The sequence below is a fragment of the Rattus norvegicus genome, chromosome 13 (assembly GCF_021556685.1).
Source record: "Rattus norvegicus strain SHRSP/BbbUtx chromosome 13, alternate assembly SHRSP_T2T, whole genome shotgun sequence".
Lineage (NCBI taxonomy): Eukaryota > Metazoa > Chordata > Mammalia > Rodentia > Muridae > Rattus > Rattus norvegicus.
The window spans coordinates 86301414-86325472 of NC_141546.1; the positions used below are offsets into that span (position 1 = coordinate 86301414).

At 42.8% G+C, this 24059-nt stretch overlaps 1 protein-coding gene and 1 pseudogene across 4 annotated transcripts; one reads left to right on the forward strand and one right to left on the reverse strand.

The window, feature by feature from the left end:
• Positions 1–329: 329 nt before the first annotated feature.
• On the reverse strand, positions 330–9340 carry Ufc1 (ubiquitin-fold modifier conjugating enzyme 1). 4 transcript variants are annotated; one of them, NM_001429936.1, is made up of 7 exons: positions 9192–9340; positions 6714–6907; positions 1904–1971; positions 1652–1715; positions 1278–1354; positions 939–1029; positions 331–739 (listed from the first exon to the last, which is right to left on the reverse strand). In NM_001429936.1, exons 2-7 carry the CDS (start codon positions 6834–6836, stop codon positions 659–661), a joined length of 504 nt encoding a protein of 167 aa, NP_001416865.1. In that variant the 5' UTR covers positions 6837–6907; positions 9192–9340; the 3' UTR covers positions 331–658. The 4 variants fall into 4 exon arrangements, with proteins under 4 accessions (NP_001003709.1, NP_001416865.1, NP_001416864.1 ...); NM_001429935.1 differs by lacking the exon at positions 9192–9340 and adding an exon at positions 6993–7235; NM_001003709.3 differs by lacking the exon at positions 9192–9340 and having other exon boundaries at positions 330–739; positions 6714–7041.
• Positions 9341–17225: 7885 nt separating this feature from the next.
• LOC148001810 (guanine nucleotide-binding protein G(I)/G(S)/G(O) subunit gamma-5 pseudogene) lies at positions 17226–17505 on the forward strand (annotated as a pseudogene).
• The last annotated feature ends 6554 nt before the right edge of the window (positions 17506–24059 follow it).

Here is a 24059-nt window from a genome sequence, read left to right on the forward strand (position 1 = left end):
CCAAACAAGAGGGATGCAGTGGGAAAGCAGCATGCAGGTCCAGCCAGCAAACCAATAGAGAAGCATTTAACACCCCACCTAAGGATAGGGAGATCCCTAGTGGGCAGAGAGCGCTGGACCTGTAAAACTCATTCTTCAAGCTTCTTTGTAGGCTCAGGCAGTAAGTAAAGCATGGTTCACTGCTAAAGGGCAAAAAGTAAACCCCAACAGCAAGGGAAGAAACCAGATTTTCTTCCACTCACACCCCCCTCCCTACCTCACGTAGTTGTTCATGTACCTCCATATTTTGCTTGTTCACCTTGTTAACAGCCATCAATGAGACCCACAGGCCACCATGGGAAGCAGCTTTTATTGACAGGTTGTCTCCAGAAATCAAAAAGCTATATGCTGTCAGTTACACCCCAGGTCTCCAAAATGCCTCCAGGGCTCTGCTTGGAGAAGGGATACAAACCGCCTCTTTCAAGGCCCAAATCTTTCACCTCTCTGTACAGCTTAATTTAGCAACTTTGTGACCTTGCCCTTTTGTTGGGTTTTGTTATTTGTCCCTCCAGCTACTTTGTAATGGCCAGAGGTGACCCTTGAAGGAATCATGAGAAAGGAGGAAACAGAATCAGAGTCTAGCAACAGTCCCTCTGTCCTGCCTCAGAAGCTTCATCCTTCATTGGTTGCATTTTTCTTTGTGCTGGATCACACCCTTCTGAATCAGATCAGGGACTTCCACTGCCAGCCAAGGACCCAGCTGCAATGCAAGGGAAACCCTGTGAGGTTACTGTCCCAGTCCATGCCTCTCGTTCCACCTGAGCCTCCTTCCCGGAGACTCCAGGTCCTAGAGTCTAGGAGGACAGTCCAAGGGATGTTCGGTCTCAGCTTTGTGTATGATAGGGTTAGGGTCCTCAACCCTCCCTCTTCCTCTCATACACCAAGAACAACAAACTTACCCCCAGGGCCATGAGGTGAGCTAGTCCAAACTTGGGCACATTCCTGGCCCACAAAGGTTTGAAATGATCAGTTAGACATATTTTGCCACCCCTACGAGAAGGACAAGAGGAAGGTGTTAACACATGAAACCAGCTTAATGTACAGCGGCCTCTTGGGAACACAGGAAGATGAGTGCTCAGAATGGAGCACAAGGTCAGCTAAGTACTTTGCATAGGTTTGACATAGGAGACCAGGACTCCCTCTAGACTCTGGAGCAGCAGGCCCTGGGGAAAGCACGTGTCTCTGCAGCTCCTCCCTAAGGCTTCCTTTGCTCTTTCTCACCTCCTGGGCAGTCCTACCTGTACATCTTTGCCGTTTTCCCATCCAGCTCAGGGACTGCAATTTCTGGAGCAGTAGTGGGATATGTGATAGGAATCTGGAGAAATTACAAAGCCATAATAAAACAGAGAATCGAGAGAAAAATGAACCAGTCTAATCAAACATATATATCTCTTGGTTGAACTGCTTGTTTAGCTGATTCCCCAAGCGGCATGTGCACACCAGGATTCTAGACAAAGAGATTAGTAATTGTTACACATCTGCTTCAAACCTCAGCTTTCCCCTCCCACTTCAAAAGCTTTATTTGGTCCCTTCATGAGAGGTCAGCTTGTCGACAATCCGCTGATCAGTCCTTTTCTACTAACCTTCATACTTCCCATTCTATCACACTCACTTCAAACTCGATGTCAAACTCGTATTTGAGGAAGTCGTGGATGTACCAGCATTTTCCAAACCACCTGCAACAGAGATCAAACCTCAGACCATCCCCACCATACGCAAATGACATCTCTGCTTAGGGAAGACTCACATGTGAATAACTAGGAGCTCTAAATAAGTATGGCAGCTTTGGCGGGTGCTTATGGGATCCCAGATTGCTTAAGCCAGGAGAGAGGTTCCTACCCGTACCTCCCAAGGGCCAGCTTACCGGGTCCCTTCCTTGTTGGACTCCAGTCGGAACCAATCATTGTCCGCATTCTTGTTGTTTTCGACATACTGAAAACAGAAAATGAGATGTTAGAGAAAAGGGAGCTGGAGCAGGGGAGTAGTAGTGAACACCTTTAGTCCCAGCACTTAGTATGCAAGCAGATCTCTCAGTTTGAGGCCAGCCTGGTCTACAAAGCCAGGACAGCAAGGGCAACACAGAGAAACCCTGACATGAAAAACAAAGAGCAAACACACACACACACACACACACACACACACACACACACACACACTCTCACGCACACATGCACTCACGCACGCATGCAAAAGGGTAAGGGTGTTGGAGCCAAGGGCAGCCCCTCTTGTCAAAAAAAAAAAAATGATTACTTTTCTTTAGTGTGATTTTTAACAATTTTAAAGATTTATTTATTTTCATATATAAGAGCACTGTAGCTATCTTCAGACACACCAGAAGAGGGCATCAGATCCCATTACAGATGATTGTGAGACACCATGAGGTTGCTGAGATTTGAACTCAGGGCCATCTAGAAGAGCAGTCTCTTCCCACTCTTCACCACTGAGCCATCTCTCCAGCCCAGATTTTTTTTTTCTCTGTTTAAAATCAAACAGGAAACAAACATCAACTCTGTTATACACTAACGGTCTTCAAAGTACATCATTTGTACAAGAGAAGGACTAAGAACCAAATTGTTTACAGAGATCCAAGCACGAGTGAGAGAGCACACTCCTCACATGTCCAGCCCAGATTTTTAACAACTTTAAAGACATAAGCAAAATGAAAGAAAAGACTAAAGGAGTTAAGTTGGGGGCTTTCTCAGAGCAGATAATAGAAGATTCCCCACAATATCGCAAGCACAGAATATCTCGAGACTTGTGCGGTTATTTTCTCACTTCTGATAGTGTTTTTCCTCGGCCCCAAACACAGTTTACCACATACATTATTCCTGGAGGGCCCTGGGCTAACTTCCATTAGCAGCCACAAGCTAGTGACTCAAATCTCTATCTTTAGTTCAAGCCTCTGTCGGAATTTCAGATTCTAGTATCCAACTGTACACTTCAATGTATACCTTTATCTAACAGAAACTAGAAACTTAGAACTTCCAACTGGACTTTCTACTGTCCCACTCTCTCTTCCTCTTCAGGGTCTCCCATCTAGTCTGCCCTCAACCTACCTTATATAACTAAGAATGATGACTCTCCTGCCTCCACCTCCTGAGTGCTGGGATAAAGGTATGGACGGCTGTAGCTGCTGGTCTTTGTTACTTTGTGGGTACTTCCTTTTCCTACCCTTTATCCACCACCCCCTCAGTTTTACCCCCCCACACTAGATAGGAGAGAACAAGGATAGAGGGGAGGGGCCAATTAGGAAAGTCCCTGAATCTAATTTCTTTCCTTTAGCTTCTTCTTTGACCACAGCTACTAACAAACTGTAACCAACCTCCTTTAACAATTAACAACAGCCCCTTGACTGCCCCCTCTCAGGGGCCCTCACATTTATGTACCCTCTGAAAAGTTCCCAGAATTTCAAATGTTGCACAACTGCAGAAATTGTCTGCAGCTGGCAAAACCATGCCTCTTTTAGAGCTTGGGGCAAATCATGGTCAGCCGCTGTCGATCCAAAGCAGCCCTACATCCCCATACCTGGGACTAAAGTAAAAAACATTCTTAAAACATTTCTGGGTTCTTGTTGTTTGTTTGTTTTTGTTTTGAATTCTAGAATTCTCACTACAAACCACCATAGACATTCTCAATTTCAGAGGGCAGTCTCAGTCACCTGAGCCAGATCACCAGCCTTCATCCCTGGCTTTTTCCCTTCATTTTCATGATTTTAGTTTCTGCTGTTCATCTGTTACAGGTCTTCCTGTAGCCAGGGCTGGAACTAAACTCACTGAAATTCTCCTGTCTCTGGCTCCCCTGTACTAGGTTTAGAGGTATATAGTGTAACACCTAGCCTTAGCCCCAGCCCAAATTTTATCCTTTTTCCCCCTTGATAGTCTCACTAAATTGCTCAGGCTGGCCTTAAAGTCATTCTGTAACAACTTGTGATGGTTTGTATATGCTGGGCCCAGGGAGTAAGTGCCCCTATTAGAAGGTGGCCCTGTGGGGCTGGAGAGATGGCTCAGCGGTTAAGAGCACCCGACTGCTCTTCCAGAGGTCATGAGTTCAATTCCCAGCAACCACATGGTGGCTCACAACCATCTAAATAAATCTTAAAAAAAAAAAAAAAAAGAAGGTGGCCCTGTTGAAATAGGTGTAGAATTGTGGGTGTGGTTTTCTTAGATTTTATTTATTTATTTATTTATTTATTTGTTTATTTATTTATTTATTATATATAAGTACACTGTAGCTGTCTTCAGACACACCAGAAGAGGGCATCAGATCTCATTGCAGATGGCTGTGAGCCACCATGTGGTTTCTGGATATGAACTCAGGACCTTTGGAAGAGCAGTCAGTGCTCTTAAGCACTGAGCCATCTAACCAGCCTGGGTTGGGTTTTAAGACCCTCATCCTAGCTGCCTGGAAGTGAGTATTCTGCTAGCAGCCTTCAGATGAAGATGTAGAACTCTCAGCTCCTCCTGCACCATGCCTGCCTGGCCGCTGCCTTGTTCCCACCTTGATGATAACGGATTGAACCTCTGAACTTGTAAGCCAGGCCCAATTAAATGTTGTCCGTATAAGACTTGCCTTGACTGTGTTGTCTGTTCACAGCAGTAAATCCCTAAGACATAACTCAAGAAGGCTTTGAAACTGTCCAAGCTAGCTGCACTCTTTCTACCTCAGCATCCCCAGTGCTAAAATTATAAGCTTTCTCCTTATACCATGCTGTTCCTAGCTCGCATCCTCTACTCATGGTGACTAGAAGAGGGGATCGGATCCCCTGAGACTGGAGTTATGGATGGTTGTGAGCAATCACGTAAGTGCTGGAAACCATACCAGGTCCTCTGCAAGGGCAGTTACGGAGCCATTTCTTCATCCTGTCCTTACATCCTGAGTATCCTTTTCCTACCCCTACCCTTATGTTTTATATGCTAATATGGGGAGTGTGTGAACCCATGCCTGTGGTAATCAGAGGAAAACCTGAAGGCCAATTGTCTTCTACTGTGGGTTTCAGGGATCAAACTAAAGTTGTTCAGGCTTAGTGGAAGGTGCTTTACAAACTGAGCCATCTCTCTCTGGCCCCCAAGTTTACACCTTAAGTTTTAATTCAAGTTTTACCACTTCTAAGAAGCCTAACTGTAGCTGGCTTTTAGCTACTTTATGGTTTCTTGTTTTCTCACCCTTTATCTCCCAGCTTCATCTCCTATCACTAGGTAGGAGAAAAAGAAAAATACAGGAGAAAGGAAAGGGGGGGTGGTGGAATCCCTGAATCTAGGTTCTTGTTTCTTCTTTGTGCAAGACTGCTAACAAACCACAGCCAATGTCCCTGAGTGACCAACAACCACCAAAATGCCACCAGAGCTCTAGCATTCATATAACCTCTGAAAATTTCCCAGAACAATTGTCACACAATCGTGGAAATTATCTGCAGCTAGCAAACCCAGGCCTCTGTAGAGCAAGAGGCAAATCATAGTCAGCTGCTTTGAAGCAGTCCCATATCCCCGCACCCGGGATTAAAACAAAAACATATTCTTATGTTTCTGTAACCAAAATTCCAGAATTCTCACTACACCTTACTCATCTTGTTTTCTCTGCCCCATATTCTCAAAATACCCTAGTTACGTCTCTATGTCTCCACTTTTTAAAAAAGATTTATTTATTCTATATAAGTACATTGTAACTGTCTTCAGACACACCAGAAGAGGGCATCAGATCCCATTACAGATGGTTGTGAGCCACCATATGGTTGCTGGGAAGTGAACTCAGGACCTTTGGAAGTGCAGTCAGTGCTCTTAACTGCTAAGCCATCAGTCCGGTCCCGTTTCTCCACTTAAACACAGTTTAATACTGTTTCTGTCAGTCTCCGTAGAGCCACTTTTTCGGTTTTATATACTCTTCCTAGGTACTAGTAACTCAATGTCTTATTGTTGTTGTGCTTGAGGCAGGGTCTCATATAGCAGACTGGCTTTGAATTCATTATGTAGTCTAAAATGACCTGAGCTTCCAATCCTCGTCCCTTCACATCCTGGATACTGAGAATGCATGATCCATGTCAATGGATCCATGAATGGTAGAGATAGAACCTAGAACATCTTGCAGGCTAAGAGAGCACTCTGCCAATTTATCAGTGAGGCAATATATAACGCGGGCGATTTACTGTTTTTTGAAGCAGATAGAAAGCACCAAAAGGAGGGGAATTTTTTTCTTCCCATAACAGAGGAATTAGCTGAACGGATGGCTAATTTATAACTAAAATATCTATCTCTTAACTCTCTACCTCTAAACACTTGAGGTTTTCAGTCCTCACAGTCATCCCGTTCATTTCATCACTAAGAATGAAAGAAGAGCAGTGATGCACAGAGACTTCTTTGGGCTCTGAGAAGTATTTTTGACCCTCTTTACGCCTTCAGCCAGCAGAGCAAACACCTGGCGCAAGAGACACGTCACCTTCCCGGAATACTGCTGTTTTTTCCTTCAAGGTCTAGCCCTACTGTGCTCCTAACCAGAATCTCTTCTGCATCTTTCCTCCGGCCATCCGTAACGCCCCCAAACCCCCAAACAGTCGCATTTATATGAATTTAGATTTTAAAACTTCAAAACCGGAAGCGGCTTCCACCCGGAGCCAATTCCCGAGCACACCTGATTACCCGCCACCCCTCTGCTACGCCGTCAACCACAGGAGTAAAACTGACCCGGATAAGGGACTGATATTCCTCCTTTAGTCGCTGCACCCACAATTCCCGATCTCGGGGTCCGGCGTTAGTCTTCAGCACCGGGATCTCAGACACGACCCGCCGGGTGGCCTCGTCCGCCATCTTGGACCAGGGCTCAAGAAAATTGCGGAAGTGGAGTTACTTGTAACTTACTCACGGCGTCGCCATCTTTACTGTGGGAAGATGAGGCGTATTGCCTTAAGGCCGTCTCTGAATGCACTCGACTTTTATTTTTGAAAGAAAATAAAATTGACCCACTGGCGCAAGCGTCCGAAGAACAGAATGGAGGTGGGTTACTCTGTTCAGAATATGGCACCTATCATTAAATCACCGGACACTGCTCAGAGAGTGACTTCCGTTCATGCTCAGAAGCAATCTCGGGGGGGCTGGAGAGATGGCTCAGCGGTTAAGAGCACTGACTGGTCTTCCTAGAGGTCCTGAGTTCAAATCCCAGCAACCACATGGTGGCTCACAACCATCTGTAATGGGATCTGATGCCCTCTTCTGGTGTGTGTGAAGACAGAAGCAATCTCGGGAAAAAAAAAAAAAAAAGGTTTTCTAGACACTCTTCAAAGTACTGACTCTTTTTTTTTTTTTTTTTGTTCTTTTTTTTCAGAGCTGGGGACCGAACCCAGGGCCTTGCGCTTCCTAGGCAAGCGCTCTACCACTGAGCTAAATCTCCAACCCCCAAAGTACTGACTCTTAAGATGGGCAATTTACGTGTTTGTGCTTCAGAGTGAGTTCTTTAGTTTCAATCCGTGCTCTGAAAAATTAACACAACTGAATTAGAAAGTACATGTGCTTGTTTGTTTTTTAAAGGACGTTGGATCCTATATGCCCCAGACTTGTCTCAAACACATACAGGATGGCCCGGAGCTATGCTTATGTTAAAAATTAATGTGTTTAGGTTTTAAAACCAACATAAAAATGAAACTTTTTTTTTCAAAGAGTTAATGAATATCTTTTGGAATATCTTTTGTGTGCCATACACTTAGTATATAGACATTATTCCTTCCTAGATGAATTCACCCAAATGGCTAGAGGACAGTCACTGAATGCCTATTCTAAGCCTATGACAGATCTTCTAGTAACTTTTTGTTTTTGATTAGACCAGGCTGGCCTCTGACTTACAGAGAGATCTGCCTGCCTCTGTCTCCCAAATGATGGTCGGGTAATTTTGAAATTTGTTTGGCACCAAGAACCCTCAATAAGTATGTTGGCCCACATCTGTTACCCCAGAACAGATGGGGGTCAAGGTCAGAAGATTGCTGCAACTCAGTCTAAAAGGAACAAACCACCCCATGTGTGGCAGCTGTTGTGGCTGCCTTCAATCCCAGCATTTGGGAGTCAGAGGCCTCCACAGTTGACCTTGGTCAGTTTGAGTCTACACTGATGATGAGATCATGTTCCAAGGTGAACAAGTTCCAAGGCGGTGGTGTTGGTATCAGGAATTGCCTTTACCTCCAACAGTGACGACGTTTGTCACTGTTGTCATGGCAACGGCCATACATTCCCAGTAAACTTTTGGTTTAATTCCCACCTCCACCTGGGAATAGTTACGTCACATTCCAAATAAAAGGCAGACTTCTGCCCTCTTCCTCTCTCTCTCCTTTCCCTCGCACTTTTGCCTTGTCTCGTTCTCCCATTAAATCTCTCCACGTGGGAACTGTGTTGGTTTGGTGTGCTCTATCCGGACCGGCACAGGCTGCTATTTAACAACAACGAGATTTTAATGACAACAGGTGGTGTCACAGATCTTTAATCTCAGCACTCAGGAGGCAGAGGCCAGCAGATCTCTGAGTTTCAAAGTTTGAAATCCAACCTGGTCTTCAGAGAGAATTCCAAGATAGCCAGAGCTACACAGCAACACAGAGAGACCCTGTCTCAAACAAACAAACAAAAACAAAAACCAAAAAACAAAAAACAAAAAAAAAAAACCAAACACCACACCACCACCACCAACAAAAAAAATCCTCAACCCCTTACCCAAAGAAAGAAAGAAAAGACAAGTAGAAAAATGTGAAATGGCCCAAGTGGGTAAAGATACTTTTAGCAAAAGCCTGACCACCACATAATGATGGAAGGAGAGAACTGATTCCACAAGGTTGTCCTCTGACCTACATACATGTGCTGTGTCGTGTGTCCCTTCAACTTAAATTTATATTTTTGTGTTTATGTGTTTTTGCAAGCATGTTTGTAAGGTACCGTGTGCATGCAGTGCCAGTAGAGGAAAGGAAAGAGCAACAGATGTCCGGGAGCCAGACTGACAGACTTCCATATGGGTGCTGAGAACTGAAGCTCTTCTGAAAGAGCACCGAGTACGTAACCGTTGAGCTACCTCTCCAGTCCTCTCAGTGAAGGGACAAACACACAAATACAGGATGTAACACAGTGTTAGAATGCTTGCCTAGCATGCACAAGGCTGGGGTTGGATCCCCATTATCACATAAACCAGACCTGATGGTGAGCGTCATCCCAGGCTGAGCTACAAATAAACAATGTTGGGTTTTTCCTTCCCAAATGATTTCCCTGTGTTGTTTGATAGAGCATTTGTTTTGCTTCTGAGGCAAGGTCTGTATGCTCCTGGATGTCCTAGAATTCCCTATGTAGACAAAGGCCCCTTGCCATTGGAATGCTGGGGTTAAAGATGTTCTGTTCCATGCTTGGCTAATAGAGTGTTCTTGTCGTCTCTCGCCTATGTTGTTTGAAAGTATGTTCTTAGTCTTTCCCTTCATTCTCAATGTTGCTTTGGTTTTTGAGACTGGTCTCATGTATCTGAATTCCTGATTCCCCAGTCTCCATGTGCTGAGTACTGGTATTACAGGCCTAAAGGTTCTGGGTCTTACTAGCATGCTACACATCCCTTTATAAAGATATTAGATGTAACTCACACATCTTCATAATCTTCACTAGAGATCTATGGTAAATAAAAGTTTCTTTATTTTATCTTTTGTGTTTATTTTATTTTGTGTGTGTGTGTGTGGTCATAGTGATATGGTCAGGGAATAATGGTTGAAAGGAGGTTTTATGGGGTTGGGGATTTAGCTCAGTGGTAGAGCGCTTGCCTAGGAAGCGCAAGGCCCTGGGTTCGGTCCCCAGCTCCGGAAAAAAAGAACCAAAAAAAAAAAAAAAAAAAAGGAGGTTTTACAGTTACCCTGACATAACTATTTTAATTTAGTTATGTGCCTCTGTAAAGGAATAATAACTTTTTTCTTACATTTTTGCTGGATCCCTACATATACTGCTATCATTTTTTACCTATTATGAAAAAAAATTATTTCTTGGCCTGGAGAGATGGTTCAGCTGTTAAGAGCAGTGACTGTTCTTCCAGAGGTCCTGAGTTCAATTCCCAGCAACCACGAGGTGGCTCACAATCATCTATAATGGGATCCGATGCCCTCTTCAAGTGTGTCTGAAGAAAGTGACAGTGTATTCATGTATATAAGGTAAATAACTCTTAACAACAAAACCCCAACTTATTTCTTATCAGCCAGTGGTGGTATTAGGACCTAGGTAAAATGCCAAGGCCTAGGTAACTGTTACCTGACTAGCCTGCCATTATAAGGAAACTTTCTCATAGATTTCTGCTGTGACTAGGAAACTTTTTAATGCAAGATTTATTACATATTCTGTTATGTTCTGTGCCCTTTGAAACAGAAGTCAGTAGAACTGTTTTGTATAGTTACCCACAAATAAGCTTGGACCCGAACCAACCACCCAACAGCACTTCCTGCACCTGTGTATAAGCCTTTATAGTATAAGCTACCATCTTCCACCTACCATAATTTCAATTCCAGAGGATATGATACCCTCTTTTGGACTTCCAGGACACAAGGCACACATGTGGTGTTGGGGGATGGATTTGTGCACTACTTACTCAGATGCTGATTTCTGTACCCCAGAGATCTGGTTGCAGTCTGGACATCGGCCTTGTCATTATTATTGAAGCATCTCCCATCTCCATGTTGTGTGAAAATTGTTCTTTATCATCTCTGCTTGGTTAATCAAGAGCTGATCAGCCTGTAGCTGGGCAGGAGAGTTAAGTGGAACTTCCAATTCCAAGTGAGGGAGACCTGGGTGGAGAGAGTTACCATGAGGACACAGAGAGTGCAGAGACAGCCAGGACAAGACTAAGGGCAGGCAATGGCTGGGAAGTAGCCAGCATAGTTGGGTTAGAATAGATAATTATCTGCCCAGCTATAGTGTGCGAAGCTTATATATAAACATAAAGGTCTCTGGTTGTTATTCAGGAATAAGGAAGGCATAGAAAACCCACAAATACTGCCTTTACAAATGTGTTGCATATACATACCTGTAACTTGTAATTTTTTTCAAACCTTATTTTTAATGATGGTTCTTAAATGCTTTAACCTCCCTTGTAGCCCTCCACCCACCAGAGCTAGTGGAAAAGAAAAAAAGAGGGGGGAATAGATCTGTTTAGAAAGGTTCTTTGGAGCAACTCTTGTCTGTGTTGTCTGGAAATTGGCAGTTTAATTCATAGGTCAGCAGCAGCAGCAGCTTAATCCACTCATAAACACTTCAGGGATACACTGGCAGTCCAGTTCGGTAGAGTCAGGTTAGCAACAGTGGTGACGTGACCTCAGCCTTGGCTTAGCTTGAGTCTGTAGGAGGGATCAGCAAGAATACCAGGAGTTCTCAGTTGTGCCTCTCTCAGGCAAGCACAAGGAAGCAGCAAGAAACTGCAGCAACCACCAGAAACTTTTTGGTGTGTTTCTCTCTATAGAGTCTCAATAAATGAAAGTAAACTCTGCAATGTAAGGCAGACCAATACATTGGTGTTGTTAGTGAAGAAGCCTTCATCACACGTCCTTGCACATGCTTGCTTATCAGATTATCCTTTCTCCTGTGTCTGTTTCAGCAAAACGTTCCTTCACGAGACTGCCTTAGTCTTTCACCTCTGTCCACTTCAGGAAAACTCTCCTTCACGTGTTTGCCCCAGCCGACTTTCCACTTCACATACCATGCAGCCAGAACACTCATACACATTAAAAAATAACTTAAAAAATTAGCAAACTGTCTTTGAACATATTAGGACATAACCATTGATAGTTAAAAATCCAGGTCCAGGACTGCTGAGATGGCTCAGAGGGTAAACGTACTTGCCACCCAAGCCTGAGTTTGATTTCCAGAACCCAAAGAACTCCACAAAGTTGTTCTGCCTTTCACATACAATACTGTAGCATGCACATTGTTTGTACGCAAAAATAATGATGATGACAATAAAATCACTGGTCCATATGTGATTAAACTTTCAAAAAGCATGCCTCAATTCTAAAACGTATTTCCTAAAGCCACACTCCAAGAAACCAGGCAGGATTCTGCTTACAGCTTATAGGTTATCTCTAGGGACAAGCTTGTGCTGTAAGCAGAATCCTGCCTGGCTGTGGCTAGCTCATGTAAGATGTTCTGACCTGGGGGTTGAGGATTTAGCTCAGTGGTAGAGCGCTTGCCTAGCAGGTGCAAGGCCCTGGGTTCGGTCCCCAGCTCCAGAAAAAGAAAAAAGAAAAAAAAAAAAAAAAGAGAGAAAGATGTTCTGACCTGGGGCAGCAGTCTACAGACAAACAATCAAGACCATCAATCAGTACACAAGGTACAAAGATCCCTCGTAGCAGGACAAAGATTTCCATTGCTTTAGAGTGAAAACCAGAGTAAAGCAGGAAATGAACTAACAAATTTAGTCTTTCAGATGGTCCATTGTATACAAATTTAGTTTATTCTTGTTTTAAGGGTATTAAGAGCTAAATTATAGGGGTTGGGGATTTAGCTCAGTGGTAGAGCAAGGCCCTGGGTTCGGTCCCCAGCTCCGGAAAAAAAAGAAAAAAAAAAAAAAAAGAGAGCTAAATTATAAAAGGTTAAAGGGAGGCCTCAAGTTCACCTATCTTCAGAGGAAGCATTAATTTATAAGCAAATATTTATAGAATGCCTATTCTATTCTAGGTTTTGGAAATAATGTGGTGCAAAAGGGACTCATGGAAATTATTCTAACACAGCAAAGTGGCAGAGCAAATCCAGTTAAAAAATTCAGCCCCCCCCCCCAAAAAAAAAACAAGAAAGGAAGGAAGAAAGAAAGAAAGAAATCGACAGGGAGGCCATGGTTGTGCATACCTTTAATCCTAGAATTTGGGAGGCAGAGACAGATGGATATCTGAGTTTGAGGCCAGCCTGGTCTAAAGATGGAGTTTCAGGACATCCAGGGATACACAGAGAAATAGAGCCCTGAATAGTTCAGCTCACGAGTGGGAAATTTGTGGGACAGAGGAGAAATGACTGTTGTATCAGGGAAAGAAACATTGGATTAGGGATGGAGAGGATAATCAAAACAAACAAACAAACAAACAGGAAAAAAACAACAAAAACAAAAACAAAAAACAGACACATCACTCTGATCTTTTTTTTTTCTTTTTTTCAGATCTGGGGACCGAACCCAGGACCTTGTGCTTGCTAGGCAAGTGCTCTACCACTGAGCTAAATCCCCAACCCCTCACTCTGATCTTTAAGGCATTGATCTAAACCCTAGACACTAGGAGATTTGTAGTGTGATTTATCTTGTGCACCCGGCCCTTTAAAAAATCCCCAGTTGCTAGTCAACTGACCCTTTAATTTTTTTTTTTTTTTTTTGGTTCTTTTTTCGGAGCTGGGGACCGAACCCAGGGCCTTGCACTTCCTAAGCAAGCGCTCTACCACTGAGCTAAATCCCCAACCCCTGACCCTTTAATTTTTTAGCTGTTAGAATGGCTTGACCCAACGACCATCAGTGTTGGTTGCCTTTTGGATGTTTTGGAATAGGATAAGTCATAAAAAGGCCAGTTGAGGCTGAGAAAGAGGACTGAGCTAATAGAAGGAAACGAGTGGAAAGTTGGTGAAAGTATTATTAGGAAACATTTAAACCAGGAGAATTTGAGCTGATAGATCAGCTGGAATAGTTGTTATAGTTCAAATCTCTTAGTATTTGGGAAACTGGGAGAAGGGACTGTTTCAGCAGACTGTTGGTGAACTGAGGGAGAAACCATTTGTCTTAGTCAGGGTTCTCTAGAGTCACAGAACTTATGGGTAGTCTCTATATAATAAGAGAATTGGTTGATGACCAATTCCAACTCCCCAACAATGATCAGCAGTAGCTGTGAGTGGAAGTGCAAGGATCTAGCTCAGTCCCACAAAGCAGGCAGGCACAAAAGAGAGAGTCTTCCTTCTTCCAATGTCCTTATGTAAGTCTCCAGCAGAAGGTGTGTCCCAGATTCAAGGTGTCTATCACCATGCCTGGATCTGGGACTTGCTTTGTCCCAGATGACCTTGAACTCCGATCTCTTTGCATTAAGCTCCTTGGATTCATAGCCGCTTTGCCTCAAGATCTCCATACCAAGATCCAGGTCAGAAATTTGTATCTCCCAGTCTCAGCCAGGATCAAAGGTGGGCCTTCCAATTCTGGATTGTAGTTCATTCCAGATACAGTCAGGTTGACAACCAGGAATGGCCACTACACATTGGGAGAACCTTTTGAAGGGGCTGGGTTAGAAACTGGGAGGAGGGCTGGCAGGGAGTTAAGAGAACTGGATACTATTCTAAAACAGCTAGGCGCCATCTTACAAGTGGTGCTAAACACATTGCAAGGCAGAATGGGAGGTTTGATTTCAAGGACTGTAGAGCAAAAAGCAAGAAAAGGAGAGATGGATACTTTGTTCAAAAAGCTGACAGGGTGTTTGCTGAGGCTGTTTTTGGTACATGCCCTGTGGTTTTCAGCAGCAGGTTTTTTTCTCCTCCCTTTCTTCATTCTGGGCTATTTTGTTTATAAAAAGGTTGAAAGATTGTCTGAGCAAGTGGAAAAAAATATGGATGGAAATGGGAAAGCCCTTGGAATCCAAAAAAAAAAAAAAGGAGGGGGAGGGAATGGGAAAACAAAAGGGATCCTCGACCTCCTCTTTCTGAAAAAGTAAGAGTTGGCTGTGCAGCTAGAGAAACAGAGTAGAAGTAGACAAACTCGAAAAATGTCAAACACAAGAAAAGGGAAAACAAATAGGTCCATTCCCAGGAACAAGAGAGAGGGGGAATTTCCTGCAGGTAGAAAGAGGGGAAGGAACTGTATCAGATGGCAGTCAAGTCAGAGAAATGGAAAAACAAGAGGATGGGGAGATAGGGTTAAACCCACAGATCTTTTGAGTACAGGCAATCCTGTACTAATCACGAAATTACCAACAGCTTTTCTAGTAGTGATACAGTATATGCCTATATGGGGATAAGCCACAAAGTTATGATGAAATAGGGTTGCTTCCTGTAGACATGATGGATCAAGGTGTTTTAAAGGGGCAATGTTATCTTATAAGATGCACTCACCTTATGTGAAACAAGCTAAGTTTTTTTTTTTGTTGTTTTTTTTTTTTTTTATGTATATGAGGGCATCAGGTCCCATTACAGATGGTTGTGAGCCACCATGTGGTTGCTGGGAATTGAACTCAGGACCTCTGGAAGAACAGTCAGTGCTCTTAACCACTGAGCCACTTCTCCAGCTCCCACAAACTAAGTTTTGAATTATTCCCAGTAATGTGGTTTTCTTAGCCCACTTGTTGGGAGATGGTTTGTGCATTGTGTATTCAGATGCTGATTTCTGTGCTGCAGAGATCTGGTTGAAACATCTGTCTCAATACTGGGTAAAAACTGTTCTCCATCACCTCTGGTTGGCTAATAAAGAGCTGATTCAGCCAATGACTGGGCAGAAGAGAGAGGGAAGGTGGGACTTCCGATCCCAGTCAGGGATTCCAAAGAGATAAGGGGGAGAAAGAAAAGGAGATGTGGAGAGACCATGAGCAGTTCTTGAAGGGCGCGGCTGAGGAGAAACATGGAGCAGAGAGAGCCTGAGCAAGATGCAGATTATAGGTAAAGGACCACATGACTGGGAAGTAGCCAAGTCCGCAGAGTAGGGTTGGAGTAGATGAGTTATCTGCCCAATTATAGGGCTGCCACCGAAAAAGGGCCAGAGACAGCATAGAAATGAAAACACCCTGCAGTTATTTGGGAGCAAAGGACGAAGCAAACAGCCTAAATTACTTTTAAACTCACCAGCTCCAAATAATGACAATTTGCTATTTTGTTTGTGGGTTCTTCCAGGGTCCTCTCCTGTCTTCTTCTTCTTCTTCTTTTTTTTTTTGGTTCTTTTTTTTTGGAGCTGGGGACCGAACCCAGGGCCTTGCGCTTCCTAGGCAAGCGCTCTACCACTGAGCTAAATCCCCAACCCCCTCTCCTGTCTTCTAACAATAGGTTCTCTGGCTCAGCTCTGCTTCTCCTGGCTCAACTGTCATCATGTATCTTTCCTTCTACTCTGGCCCTACTCCCCTCTCTTCTGGACCCTACTTGTAATTTTAATTTTTTCAAACCTTATTTTTAGTGATGGTTCTTTAACTTTGAACTTTAACCTCCTTTGTAGCCTACCACCCAACAGAGGTAGTGGAAAAGAAAGGCTACTGGGTGGGAGGATTGGGGGGATGGGGACCTGTTTAGAAAGGTTCTTTGTCACAACTCTTGTCTGTGTTGTCTGGAAATTGGCAGTTCAGTTCACAGGTCAGCAGTAGTGGTAGTTCAGTCCACTCACAAACACTTCACAGATACGCCAGCAGTCCATTTCAGTAGAGTCGGATTAGCAGCAGCAGCAGCAGCAGCAGCAACATGACCTAGCAGAGACAGCCGGGCCTTAGCCTCGTCCTGGCTTGAGTTAGCAGGAGGAACCAGCAGGAACACCAGGGAAGTGAAGATCAGGAAAGATGAAAAGATCCATAAGTGTTTCACAGCTCTCTGTACCAGCAGGCCAAGCTCTGTCTCTGTCACTGTCTGTGAGTCCTATTTATACCCCCCAAATGTCACATGTCCTTGACGTGCCTTGTTTCAGCACATGCATCTAATCAGCCTGAGTCGTTGGAAGCAGGAAGAAACTGCAGCACACTACCAGAAGTTTTCGGTACATTTCTTTGAAGTCCCAACAAATGCAACTCATCTATGCAATGTAAGGCGAGCTAATACATGCCTGTCATTAGCAAATGCAACTCAACTATGCAATGTAAGGCGAGCTAATACATGCCTGTCATTAGCAAAGAATCCTCCATCACATGTCCTTTCACGTGCTTGCTTTAGCAGAACAACTCTCTCCTGTGTCTGCTCCCCTCATTTGTCTTCCTTAGCCTTTCACACCTGTGTACACTTTAATGAAACGTTCCTTCGTGTGTTTGCCCCAGCAAAACACCATCCAACTGACTTTCCAAAGAACCCTTAAAGTTTCCAATTGATTACTCCTGCCTATTCCCCAATTCTACTCCTCAGCTCTCAGCCTCTTGCTGGCTTTTTAAAAATCCTTTCCTGTTCCCAGAATTCCAAGAGGCAACTGACACTCAAGGGTATAGGGTTCTTTAAAGGGCTAGGGACATAAAATGAATCAATCAGTCCCACCCCCGCCTTCCCGAGATCTGCGGCCCCCTACTCGGACTGTCCCCAGCGCCATGTCGGGTTCTTCTAGCGTCGCAGCCACGAAGAAGGTGGTTCAGCAACTCCGGCTGGAGGCAGGGCTCAACCGCGTGAAGGCTTTCCAGGCAGCTGCAGACTTGAAACAGTTCTGTTTGCAGAATGCTCAACATGACTGGAGTGTCTTCAAGTACAAATCCCTTCAGACCCCAGAAAGTCTGCTCCTTTTTGTAGTCATATATCTTGAGGTTTCTCAAACCACTTTTCACGAATCAGTGAATATTCAAGAGAACTAAGTTCGAAGTCTGTACAAAAGCTTCTCTTTAACACGTGCCATATACACAATCTTCTACTTGTCAGTCCTTAACATCTACCTCTCTGGCTTTTCATCAATCTCTGTTTCACAAGGTTTAACTGTTTTATATACACTGGCTGTAGCATACAATAAAGCAGCATACAATAAATAAATAAATAAGTCACAGTACAAAGTAGCAAAGTCCAGCTACATCTGTCTTCCTCTCTCCCTGGATCCAGTAAGATTAATAGGGATTTTGTACAAAGTTCTTTGTGCTCAATACAGGAAGAAAGAGGTCAAAGGGACTTTGGCCCTCTGGAAGAATAGAAAACCTCTCAGAATAACAAAGCATTATCCATCTCTGAGTTGTTATTTTGTGACCCCCAACAGTAAATGAGGTTTTTTTTTTTGTTTTTGTTTTTCTTTTTCTTTTTTTCGGAGCTGGGGACCGAACCCAGGGCCTTGCGCTTGCTAGGCAAGTGCTCTACCACTGAGCTAAATCCCCAGCCCCAAATGAGGTCTTTTTGTTGTCTGTCTGAGATCCGTCTCCCACACTGACCGTCCTGGTTCTCACTGTAGAGACCAGGCTTGTCCCTGCCTCCAAGTACTGCGATGAAAGTGTATGGAATATGACTTTAAAAAATTTCTAAGAGAAATAGGATAAAGTTAGAATACAAAGTTTTACATATATATTCTTTTAAAGTCCATTCACTGTTTTTTGTTTGTTTGTTTGTTTGTTTGTTTGTTTTTCAGATAGAGTTTCTATGGGTAGCCTTGGCTGTCCTGGAACTTCGTGTAGGCCAGGCTATCCTCAAACTCACAAGGATCCATGTGTCTCTGTCTCTCGGGTGCTGGGTTTAAAGGCATGTGTCACCACTACTCAGCTAAAACTATTTACTTTTATAGCACTTACATTTTTGTTCAACCAGTGGACAAAAGAAGAGAAGACAGGTCTGTAGTGTGGTTTGTGTGCCCATCTCTGGAAAGGACCCTCAGTACCTAGCAACTGACTCTTTGGAATGCTTAGCCTTTAGAACTGCTTGACCCCATGACCTGCTCCCTCTTGTACTTGTAGGAACAGGAGAGGATATTTAAAAGCTAGCAGAGGCTGAGAGGATATTAGGATCTGGTAGAGACCAGGTGGCATAAGGGTAGGGTTAAGGAAGACAGTTGATGTAGGAAGAAGGAAGATTGTATAGGGTTAGAGAAGAGAGATTGAGAAAATAAAACAGTTGAAAGTGAATTAAGCTAGCAGTGGGAAGACAGTTAGTGAGCATGAAGCCATGAGAAGCCGAGCTGAGCCAGAGAAGGTCTTTTTAAAATACAGGAGGATAACCCACAAAGAACCCACACAAAGTGGTAAAAAGCAAAAATAAAGCAAACTACACAAGCACAAAAATCAATCTGTTTTCCTTGCTTAGTATGAGTTCTGATACATTCAAGAAAAACTATGTCCCACAAGACAGCTCAATGGGATGATGCTTGTCTTGAACGTGAGGTCAGAGCTGAAGATGCCTGTGAATGAATGTTTGCTTCAGCACAGTACTAGCATAGCCTACCTACAGATTAGTAATCCGAGTGAATTAGGAAAGAGTATGAACAGAACTCGTTTTGTTTTGTTTTTAAGATTTGTTTATTTTATGTATGAGTATACTCACTGTCGGATTGCATTACAGGTGGCTGTGAGCCACCGTGTGGTTGCTGGGAATTGAACTCAGGACCTCTGGAAGAGCAGTCAGTGCTCTTAACCGCTGAGCCATCTCTCCAGCCCAGACTGAACTCTTAAGAGATGTGGGGTATAAGAAATCAAGAGGAAGATTTACTTTAAAATGATTCCTAGAGTAAATTGAAAAATAAAAAAGAAGAGGCAGAGATTTTTCAGCGGGGAGACTTGAGGTTGTCATAAGTATTTAGTCTTTACTGCAAAGAGAGATAAAATAATAAAGGGTCAACAAGACTACTGAATTAAGTATCTTTCTTTGAGAAAGGGTTATTTTCAGGAATCGTTTTGTTTTGTTTTTTGTTTTTTTGAGTCAGGGTTTCCTCTGTGTAGCCCTGACTGTTCAGGAACTTTCTTTGTAGACCAGGCTGGCCTCCAACTCAGAGATCTGCCTGCCTCTGTCTCCCAAGTGCTGAGATTACCCAATTACCCCAGTTAATTTCCAGAAATCTCATATGCGATGTGAGTGATCTTTATGAACCACAAAGGAATCACATGTGAAATTCCTTAATAAAAATTTATTGACTTGGTCATTCAAATTTTCTGTTTTATTTTTTCTCTTTTTACTACTTTGTTTGTGGGTTCATCATGGGTTCCTCTCCTAACAATATCTTCTGTGGCTTAGGGCAGCTTCTCCAGATTAAACTGTTACCAACTGTCTTCTTTTTTTTTTTTTTTTCCGGAGCTGGGGACCGAACCCAGGGCCTTGCACTTGCTAGGTAAGCGCTCTACCACTGAGCTAAATCCCCAACCCCTACCAACTGTCTTCTAACCCTACTCCCTGATCCTCTTCTGTTTCCTGGAACCTCCTCATTCCCACTCTTCACTCCCTCTCTGCCAGCCTCTGCTGTCTTTTTATATCCTCTCCTGTTCCCAGAATTCTAAGAGGCAACAGGCATTGAAGGGCATAGTGTCCTTTAAAGGGCCAGACACATAAATCATACTGTATTTTATCCATTCATTTTGTATAAACCCTTTGAAGTGGCCATTTTGAATGCCAAGATTTTTGTGAGTATATCAGCTCCTGTGTCCACCAAACCTAGTCCATGTCATTCACTTGCAACTTTCATTTTCATCCTTAACTGTGTGCCAGAACATGTTTTCCAGTTCTTTCGAACCCTTCTGTTCTTTTTACTCAAGCAGTATAAAATGAATTATAAGTTCTTGCTATCCCACATAAAAGACACTCCTTTCTGGCATTTTCTTTACAATCTGAAAGCCTAGATTGGGCAGGTTTTGGAGCTATTCTAACTTACATCCCAGCCAAATGACCCTTGTTACCTGCAGTTTCTCTTGGCCAGCTGCTCATGGTCCATCTCTCTCATGACAGCCTCCTTTCCCCTTCTCATCTCTGCAGAGACCCCTCATTCAATCCTCAAGTCCTGTCTTTCTCCCCCACTGCCCAATTATAGGTTCTAACCTTTTATTAACCCATTAACTTTAAACTGGGGAGCAGCGTTTACACAGCATCATTTAGTGTATGTGAAGACCTCCTCCTCAGGGGCAACCAGATCTTGGAGTACAGAATTTAGCATATAAATAGGTAGCAGCAACAGACCAACCCCCAAAAGAGCAGCTTTGCCTTTGACCTGTTGGGGGATGGTTTTGTGCACTGTGAATTCAGATGCTGATTACTGTGCCCAGAGATCTGGACATCAGCGTTGTCAAGCATCTGTCTCAATGCTGTGTAAAAATTGTTTTCAGTCATCTCTGATTGGATAATAGACAGCCGATCAGCCAATAGCTGGGCAGGAGAGGAAGAGGCAGGACTTCTGATCCCAGTGAAAGGATCGCTGAGGGAGACCAGAGAAGGAGCTTCACGGTGAGCAGTCACCACAAGCGGGTCAGCACAGCAAGACTACGTTGGCAAGTGGGGACATGTGGCTGGGTGGACAGCCACAGATGGATTAGAATGATGACTGTTATTGCCCAGCTTTAGTGCAAGAAGACTTTTTAACAAATACAAGGTCCTGTGTCTTTATCTGGGAGCTAGAGCAGGCGTAGAAAATCCAGAATTAATTTTTTTTTCTTTTTTTTTCCGGGGCTGGGGACCAAACCCAGGACCTTGCGCTTCCTAGGTAAGCGCTCTACCACTGAGCCAAATCCCCAACCCCCAGAATTAATTTTATATTTGACACCCAATATGGGGCAAATTTCCCCACTCTCCCCACGCCCAGACCCCCAGTGTGGGGCTAGCCACAGCTACAGTAAAAGTCTATGCAGCAGTAGGAGAGATTTTGCTGGTAAACAGCAGCCCAGCCTAGGGTGTTGGGGGGCCTTGGATAATCAGGGGAACGCAGGCCAGTCTAAGGCCAGAGTTAGGTGCAAGGCTGGTCTCTTCCGTGTGAGTGAAAGGGCGGGTCACAGGAAGCGGAAGCTAGGCACACACAGAGAGAACACGCAGAAGAAATTGAGTCAAACTTCTGGTCAGGTTAAAAAAAAAAAGTTTGAATTTGTGATTAAATGATAAAGAAAGAAAGAGACTGGATATAAAACATCACAGGCTGATATAATTTGAAATTAATAAAACAAAAGTATACAGAGAGAGTTAAATAATATCAAAATGAATTCCCCAGGGGAAAGAATTTAGAGAAAATTAAATACGAAAGTATTAAGTTTAGAAAGTGGTAAGAGAAATAAATAAATGCACACAGAAAATAGAGTCTCCAAAGGAAGGAAAGAAAATTAAAGTCTCTAAAGAAAAAAAAGGTAAAATAAATAGAAGTTTTAAAAGATTCATAGATGCTAAAAAAAAAAACCCTGAACATAGTTATAGAAATACTGAATTTAAATATAAAACATAAAATGACGGAAGAAAGGAGACAGAGAGAAATAAAGTGTCCAAAGGGAAGAGAGAAATAAAAGCAAAGTCTCCAAAAATGGAGAGAGTTAGAGATTTAAAAAAAAAAAAAAAAACTTTCCATGGTAAAAATGAAGCACAAGAAGAGGGTACATAGCTGCCATATACAAATTTATATGTGCAATAATGATTGCAATTTTATAAGCCTCATTAAGATAGATCAAAATAAATCAGACTTGGAAAAAGAGAAGACTGAACTGGAGAGATGGCTTAGCAGTTAAGAGCACTGAGTGCTCTTCCAGAGGTCCTGAGTTCAATTCCCAGCAACCACATGGTGGCTCACAACCATCTGTAATAAGATCTGATGCCCTATTCTGGTATGTCTGAAACAGTTACAGTGTACTCACATAAAGTAAATAAATAAATCTTTAAAAAATAATTTAAAAAAAGAAAAGAAATTAGAGGATTCTTTTTTTTTTTTTTTTAGATTTATTTATTTATTATATATAAGTACACTGTAGCTGTCTTCAGATACACCAGAAGAGGGCATCAGATCTCTTTACAGATGGTTGTGAGCCACCATGTGGTTGCTGGGAATTGAACTCATGACCTCTGAAAGAGCAGTCGGGTGCTCTTAACCGCTGAGCCATCTCTCCAGCCCTAGAGGATTCTTTAAATCAGAATAAAGAATCTTTGAAAGAATCCAAATAGGAACCTATATGACAGCAAGAAAAGGTATTTCCAGGTGAGAAAAATCCTCAAAGGATTGAGGAATTAAAATGTTAACGGAGAGATACAATATACTGAGTTTAAAAAAAATGCAGGTTCTGCTTAATTGAAGTCACCTTAGTTCAATGTCATACAATAGCATATATGTTTCATTTTGTAGAGTTTGAAAATTTAAAATAAGTACCTGTGTTACTATATTATACAATTGATATTCAAGAGTTTTTGCCCTGAGTTCTGAAAAAGCTGGTTCGTATGTAGTCTCTGCCTGCTGAGAGGACTGGACTGCATCTGCTGATTTGTATTTGGTGTTTGCTATGGGACTGAAATGCTGCCTAAGAAGATAGAGCTCACTCCCAAAGAACTGAACAGGTCCACTTCCCCCATATCCTAATAACTTTTCTCTTCCACTGCAGCTGGTGGGTGGTGGGTAAGAGAGGTTGAACATTTAATAGGCTGAAGAAAATTTATGCCTATACTAATCCCTCTAGGGAACAGCTCTGAGAATGGCTAAGACATGAAAATGCCTCTAGCCAGGACTTCAGCGAAGCATAGCCAATAAATCTTGTTGGCTACAGATTCTCAGGACTTACCATGAGTAATAATTTATATTAGTTTGGTTATACAGTCCAAACTAACTTATAAAAAGAGACAGATGGGCTGGAGAGATGGTTCAGCGGTTAAGAGCACTGACTGCTCTTCCAGAGGTCCTGAGTTCAATTTCCAGCAACTACATGGTGGCTCACAACCATCTGTAATGGAATCCGATGCCTGGTGTGTCTGAAGACAGTGACAATGTATACATAAAATAAATAAATCTTAAAAAAAAAAAAGAGAGACAGATGCTTTATCTGCTCAAAGGGCAGAGAATCACCGTTAGCTAATCTGTGACACTGCATATGTCATACATGTGCTAATACAGCAATGTACATTACCTTTGAAATTTTATATGCATAATCTCAGTTATTCTTTTCAGAATTCAAGGCAAAAGCCCATCGGAATTCTGAATATGTATCAATAGTATGATGCATCAGCATGTGTACATGTTTTAAATTTTCAACTACAAAATTAAACACATGAACTTTTGTATGACATTGTCCATCAAATATAATATAAACTCTTTTTTTTAAAGATTTACTTATGTATTTTATGTACAGCATTCTGCCTGCATATGTGACTGCAGGCCAGAAGAGGGCACCAGAGCTCATTACAGATGGTTGTGAGCCACCATGTGGTTGCTGGGAATTGAACTCATGACCTCTGTCAGTGCTCTTAACCACTGAGCCATCTCTCCAGCCCTATAATATAAACTCTTAATTTAGC